The 7,349-nt window shown below is 49.1% G+C and overlaps 1 protein-coding gene across 1 annotated transcript in view; it reads left to right on the forward strand.

Annotated features, from left to right (window-relative positions):
- Positions 1–4,134: 4,134 nt before the first annotated feature.
- Positions 4,135–7,349, forward strand: part of aig1 (androgen-induced 1 (H. sapiens)) — a gene marked incomplete at both ends in the record, with an annotated part of 27,032 nt that continues 23,817 nt past the window's right edge. Inside the window, 2 exons of the mRNA XM_084453340.1 lie at positions 4,135–4,275; positions 7,087–7,242. Of these exons, the coding sequence (XP_084309466.1) occupies positions 4,135–4,275; positions 7,087–7,242 (297 nt within the window). The remainder of the gene's footprint in view (positions 4,276–7,086; positions 7,243–7,349) is intronic.

The following is a 7,349-nucleotide window of genomic DNA, read 5'->3' on the forward strand; positions in this document are numbered from 1 at the left end:
TAAAAAGAAGCATACAGGTGCAGGTACACTCACCTACAGTAGAAAGGTCATACAGGTCATTCAAATTGAAAAAAAAAAAAACATTTCCATAATTGAAGTTTCATAACGTCAAAGGATTTCGCAGAAGCCTCAATGATAGGAATCATTAAATTCTGTATTGTGCTTACTGTCCTGAACTGAAACCCAGCCCACACACACACACACACACACACACACACACACATCCACAGGGAAGAGAGATCCTCCGATCCACACAGGGCTTATATCCCAGCCCAGCGTAGTATAGTCTACTTGAACGACTCCAGCTGGTTTAGTAGTACCCTACTACCGTCCATCCCTCCCTGATGTCTCTTAGTAGTACCCTACTACCGTCCATCCCTCCCTGATGTCTCTTAGTAGTACCCTACTACCGTCCATCCCTCCCTGATGTCTCTTAGTAGTACCCTACTACCGTCCATCCCTCCCTGATGTCTCTTAGTAGTACCCACCTACCGTCCATCCCTCCCTGATGTCTCTTCAGACCCAGAGTGAAGTCATCTTCCTCTCTGTTCCGTTCTAAATCTGGAAACATTTGCTCCGTCTGAATAAACACGTAAACAAAAACAACATCATTTCTCATCGTCTGGATTAGAACTGCGGTGGTGGTGATGATGATGATGATGATGATGATGATAGTGTGTGTGCGGGCATGTGTGTGTGTGTGCACGTGTGTGTGTGTGTGTGTGTGTGTGTGTGTGTGTGTGTGTGTGTGTGTGTGCAGCATTTGTCGTAATTGCAGGAGGGATGACGACAGAGGTAGGTCCAGCAAATGGCTCCTAATTCTGCTTTGTCGGAGTGATTGGCTCAACTTTGATCTTCGTTAGAGTGATTGGCTCACTTTGAAAAACACAATCAGAGCCAGTGTGTGTGTGTGTGTGCGTGTGTGTGTGTACTACTCAAGTATTAAGCTATAAAGCTATCTCAGGCAAACAAGGAGAGCTTTTCAGCTTGTCAGCATATAAACACTCATCATGATGTGCCAAACCCAGCTCACAGAAACAACACAGTGATATGTTCTGCCCTACAAAGCCAAAGTGCAGTATCTGCAAAAATGCCAAAGCTTTTTGTGTTTTTCTTTTGCCAAGTATAAGCACCAAATTATCATTAATTGCCAAGTGTATGATTGATTAGATGAAATAAAGTGAATTGCATGCATATTGTACTGTAGGTTTTACCTTTCAGGCTCACCTTGGCAGCTTTACAGCAGATACTGTACTGTATCTGGTTTTTGTACTTGTTTTGCTACAGTTTAATTATATGGCCATATAAAAAGGCAAATTGTATCTGAAATTCTCTATGGTGAAACCAAGGCAAACTGCATAAGTGCAGTTATTGCACTCTGCCTTGGATTCACACTGTACAGTAGGCATACTTTTGCAGGTACAGCAAAATAAAAAACGAAACCTCCGGGAAATGCAGCAGTACAACAATGAAACTCTAACAGATTGAAGAGAAGATACTGCACTTTTGATTGGTGCAAAAAAAAGTGAATTTAGAAAAAAAATGCAAATACTACACTGGATTTTTTTAGTGTTGTGTAAGAGTGTTGACATCTCTAGCCCTATATATGTGTGTGTGCGTGTGTTTGTGTGTGTCTGTGTTAACGCCCTGCCAAGCAGAATGCACACAGAGTGAGAGCGCACGGAGCGCGGATCAAGAGCGGCGGCCTCACTGAGACTCAGCTCTCCCCTGCGACCACGGAAATGGGGCACACCACACCGCGAACGTGGCGTGTTTTGTTTACCGTGGCGAGAGCTTTCCCCCCAGGCAGACCCCCCCCCTCCCCTCCCCTCCGCTCACCCCCCCGCCCCCCCCGGCTACAGACCTGGCAGCCGCCCAGAGCGTCACCGCATATGAACAGGGTTTCGGCTTCCAGACCGCGGGGCCTGGCGCCGTTCCTGTTCAAAACCCCCTGCCCTCCGCCCCCCCCCCCCACCCTCTCCCCTCGCCATAGAGGTGGTTCAGGAGACGTCTACAAAAAAAACAGTGATCTCCGAGCGACCTCCAGGACCCGGCGGTGTCCACGGCGCCCGGATCAGCGGCGTCGGCCGAGGGAGCAAGCGAGCGTCTCCCCGGGCCGGGGGTCGTTTCTGCGGCGCTCCGCCAATTCCCGCATCCCGAGGGCTGGTGGGGGGGGGGGGGGGCCGGAGGGGGCCGGGGCGGAGCCCCCTAATCCCCGACCCTCCATCCTCTTAATAGCCAGGATTGGAAACCACTCGTCCGCCTCCAGACGGGCGGACTTTGACAAGAGTAAACCTCTTTGGCCGCCTTATCGTAATATAATACTGATCCGAACTGGAGGGGAGCAGGCCTGCCTGGCCCCGACTGAGCCCAGATAGAGAGGCTGGAGCCGGACGACTGACATGAACACGCTACAGAGATGCTGCCCGTCGCTCAGAGCAAGAGCCATAGACAGCAGGCTATCTGAGTTGCATCAATCCCATGCACTTCATAAGAGGACCATGACTTTCTCACAGTTACCAAGGATACGACAATCATGGAGCCTGAAGTACTTTCTCATCTAGATTGGCTAGCTAGAAACTGCATTTACATTGTGGGACATTGGCCATGGACTGCTATCTTGCTAATGTTACCTCTAGCGTTGCCTTAAAGGCAAAAATAAGAGATGAGAGGAAAACCCGCAAACCATAAATGTTTCTCTGATTATAACAAACTCGGCTGAATGATGGCAGCTATATTATTTTAGCGTTGCATTCATCAGGGGGAGACCAATGTTTTCCCTCAGGAAGTCTCCAAAAAAAACCTTCTTCATAAACCATACAACCGCTTGGATATTCGGTCCCCTAATTGAATCAACATTACTAATATGCTGTACAGCTCTGCTGCACGTTGTCTTGGTACTAGAACGGTGTTTCTGCTATGGACAGAAGGCCATAATGTTCTAGAAGAATGGTCTTACTGTACTTGTGGGGCGGCTGTAGCTCAGTTGGTAGAGTGGGTCGTTCAGTGATCGAAGGGTCAGTGGTTCGAATCCCAGCTCCAACTGTCCACATGTCGAAGTGTCCTTGAGCAAGACACCTAACCCCAAATTGCTCCCAATGAGCAGGTTAGCACCTTGCATGGCAGCTACCGCCGTGTGTGTGTGTGTGAATGGGTGAATGAGAGGCCATTGTAAAGCGCTTTGAGTGCCGCTAAGGTGGAAAAGCGCTATATAAGTGCAGTCCATTTACCATTACCATTTACTTCTCTGTGTCTGTCTGTCAATCTGTGTCTGCCTGAGCTGTTAGAAGAGCCATCTTCCATCCAACACCTCTGATGTTCCTGTGGTGACTTTCTCTTTCCATGTATGGTGCTGAACTGTGGCTAAAGTCCCGTTGTTTAGTGTCCATAAAATGTGACAGCCCCGGTGATTCCGTTTGAACACAATTAGTGAACATCTAACTAACGATTGTCTTGAGATTCTTGAGATTGAGCGGGTCAATAAAGCTGTGAGCTGTCGTCTCCTAAACGTCTTCAGTTCTATTGCTGCCTGGAGACTAGGCCTATTTAGAGATAGCGGACTAGACTCTGCCAAAAGCGATTACACACAGTCTCAGACTTCCTCAATGGGGCCGCTAAGAACCAAGCCTGTATGAGTGCCTCTCAGAACTGACATGCGTGTCAAAGTGGAAGAGCCTGCGATTTAGACTCCATAGGCCTACAACATCTGGCTAGAGGGTCTAAATGGATCATACGTGTAACATTGGCTACAATGCAGATATGCAGTGCATTTATGTCAATATGTGTGTGTCCTATAATCTGCCGTAGCCCTTCTCCTTAATTAAGGCCTACTTTATGCATGCTGAGAAGCGCGCAGTCCTCTCAGTCAGAGACAGACAGCATCCCCTGTTTCTATGGCAACACCCCCCCCCCTCTCTCCTCCCCTCCCGCAAGTTCGGCGCGCACGTCTGCTACGCACGCTACCCCTTTTCCCTGTCTGTCTTCCTGCATCCCCCGTTCTATCCTGTTACGACCATCCCCCCCTCCCTGCAAGCATCGTCGCTCCATCACGAGACAGCGGGAGGAAATAGGAAGAGAGAAAGAGAGAGAGAGAGAGAGAGAGAGAGAGAGAGAGAGAGAGAGAGAAAAAGAAACATGGCGCTCATCCCGTCGCAGGTGCTGAGAGTGGCCATCCTCCTGTCTTATTTCTCCATCCTCTGCAACTACAAGGCCATTGACATGCCCGCGCATCAGACGTACGGCGGGAGCTGGAAGTTCCTAACGTTCATAGACCTGGTAAGTGCGCGCTGTGTCCCGGTTCCATGGACCCAGTTCGGTGTCCGGTGATGATGTTTCGATGTCACGTCATGGATGCTACGGTGTCAGTTTCTTACCTCCGGTTGATACCGCCCTCTGTTGCTCAGTGGGTCCGCAGTTTTGTCTATATATGATGATGTCCCTCTTCAAATATGTTTGAGGAAGTCGTTTCGTCCATGGTTGATATGGATTCCTCGCATTTTTGGGGCACGTGTTCATGAAAAGCTCACACCCACTAGAAACCCCCCCCCCCCCCCCTCTCCTCTCCTCTCCTCTCCTCTCCTCTCCTCTCCTCTCCTCTCCTCTCCTCTCCTCTCCTCTCCTCTCCTCTCCTCTCCTCTCCTCTCCTCTCCTTTCCTTTCTTCTCGGCTGCTGACACGCGCGAGCTGGTGTTTTGCTCCCTCTTGTCGCTACAATGTCGCATTTAATCACACCATGAATCACAATTGGCTGCGCAGGCATCCGTACCCCGTGGGTATCTAATGGTGTTATGAAGATAATTGTATCCCGAGCTGTAATGAGCCCTTATTAGATCGATGGTCCTTTTCTAGCCTGTACAGCCGTCATTATAGTGATTGGGACAGGAAGGCATAACTCACAGTATTATGACATCTTATGTTTTTTGATTAGCCTACAAACAGGGGTAAGTTTAGCCTACTCTATTATAACATTGTTATGGAAAATATCAGGGGTAGCCTAGCATAGCTTGATAAACCAATATCCTATGAAATAATGCTCAAACTACAGAATCATTTTATATAACACCACTTCTCACTCTGTAAGAATATGGGAAGGATATTTGTTTACTCCCCATTTATTAAAACATAATATGTTTACTATAATAACATTTCAACGCTAGGCAGCACTTCTCGATGGGTAGCACATATGGACAGAACACCGGCCATCACCTCTGTGTCTTTGGCGTGACTTACATTCTATTGTTCTACTGTGACATTTTCACCTTCAACTTATTTGTGGTATGTAAACTCTCTGTCTCTATCACACACACACATGCACACGCACATGCATGCGCGCACACACACACACACACACACACACACATGCACATACTGTAATAGGCTACACTCCCTCCCTCTCTCTCTTATAAAAGTATCCTACACACACACACACACACACACACACACACCAACACATTTTCACAGCTCCCACCGGTCCGTCAGTCTTGTCAGCTCATTACTCATGTTTTCCGTATTAGTTCTTTCTGAACCATTTTACAGGCTCTTTTATGGCCACAGCGCTAAATGCAATAACGGCTATAAACTTGTTTTGTTACCGTGCGTTGCAAAATCCCGGTTTCAGCCTTTCTTTCACACCAAGAAACAAAGCAAGACGTTGTGTTTGTGCATGTGCAGGGTTTAGTGATCTCGGGGCCCTCTTCAAATTGCCAATGCGGACCCCTCCTTTGCCCCCCCCCCCCCCCCCCCGCCCCCCAAGAGGCAACAAAAAGACATTTCTGTCATTAAGATTTGAGTGAGTCTGACCTGGATCTGAGGGCGTGGCGAGGTGTTGGTCTGAAAGCGAAAGTCAGTCTTCGCTAGTCTCAGGCAACGCTACGGTACGCCAGTGTACCCAAACCACCTCTGCTACACTTTTCCCCTGCCAACTGTATTCACTGTATTTAGACGTTTTATATTTTCTGAGGCCGCTGTAAAAAAACAACAACAAAAAAATAAATGTTCTCAGTTTATCTAAATAAAAAATAAAAGATTGCTACATCTGAACTCATACCTAGACTGTAATGACATCATTATTATTTAAATTAATTATTAGGAGGTAGATATTATTATTGTCTTTTAATTTGTGCTTATTTGGTGAATATTGCTCACCAGAGAGGGCCTCCTATTGGTCTGGGTAAGTTGAAACCTAAAAAAAAAAAATAGTGAAATCAGCCCCTGTGTGTGTGTGTGTGTATGTGCATGCGTGTGTGTTATTCCTTTTTGGGTTGATGCGAATTCCAGCAGTGATCATAAAAATTCCAATTTGATGTGGTCAATAGACCAGCCCCTAGACAGAGTGCCGGTCTGTTAAATAAGCCTCTGTTTCAGCCTCTGTCGGTGGAATGTCAACATGTTCGACATCCAGCCCATCCTAAGGTCAGCGGGGTCACGCTTGTCTCTTAATCTCTTTTGTGGCGCCACCTGTTGAGAGCCGTGCCTACATGTCAGACCGTCTCGCCGGAGGGGAACGCGTCGAGACCTGCCTCCACGGCCCTTCTCCTCCGCAGTCTCCGGGGATGTCTGGCTGTCAGTGACTGCTTGGGGCTTCCGCCGCCCCGCGGGGGCCCCTCTGACTCACCCCACACAGCTGAGAGTGTGTCCAGACCAAGGACCCCCCCCCCCCGCCCCGGTCCCTCTTGTCCTTCTCTCAGCAGAGCTGCCTGTGATTTCAGCCCGGAGGCAATGCTCTGTTCTCACGGACGCTCCTTCATTATTGAGTAGGACGGCCAGCCTGGACATACGCGCATGAGCGCGCACACGCTCGCACGCACACACACACACACACACACACACACACACACACACACACACACACACACTGTGCAGGGTGGCATTTGATAGCTGCTGTGCCAGAGTACCCGTGGAGTCCTAGAGTGTAATGTGATAGGGGAGAGGAGGAGTGTGTGTGTGTGTGTGTGTGTGTGTGTGTGTGTGTGTGTGTGTGTGTGTGCGTGCATTATGAGCAAAAACAAAAGGACAGATATTTGCCGTGTTTTGTTCTGCTCCGGCGAATCTCATAACAATATAAACGTGTGTCCCCTCCCCCACACAGGTGATCCAGGCAGTGTTCTTCGGGGTGTGCGTGCTGACTGACCTGTCCAGCCTGCTGACCAAAGGAAGCGAGAGCCAGGAGCAGGAGAGGCAGCTCCGCAAGCTGATTGGCCTGCGCGACTGGATGATGGCCGTGCTGGCGTTCCCCGTCGGCGTGGTGAGTAGAGTCCGAGCAGAGCAGGGCGGAGTCCGGGTGGGCGGGGCTTGCGGGCGTGGCGAGTCTCGGCGTCGGTCTGAGGGCGGATATTCCGTCCCCTGCTGACT

The sequence above is a fragment of the Borostomias antarcticus genome, assembly GCF_949987555.1.
Source record: "Borostomias antarcticus genome assembly, chromosome: 19".
Lineage (NCBI taxonomy): Eukaryota > Metazoa > Chordata > Actinopteri > Stomiiformes > Stomiidae > Borostomias > Borostomias antarcticus.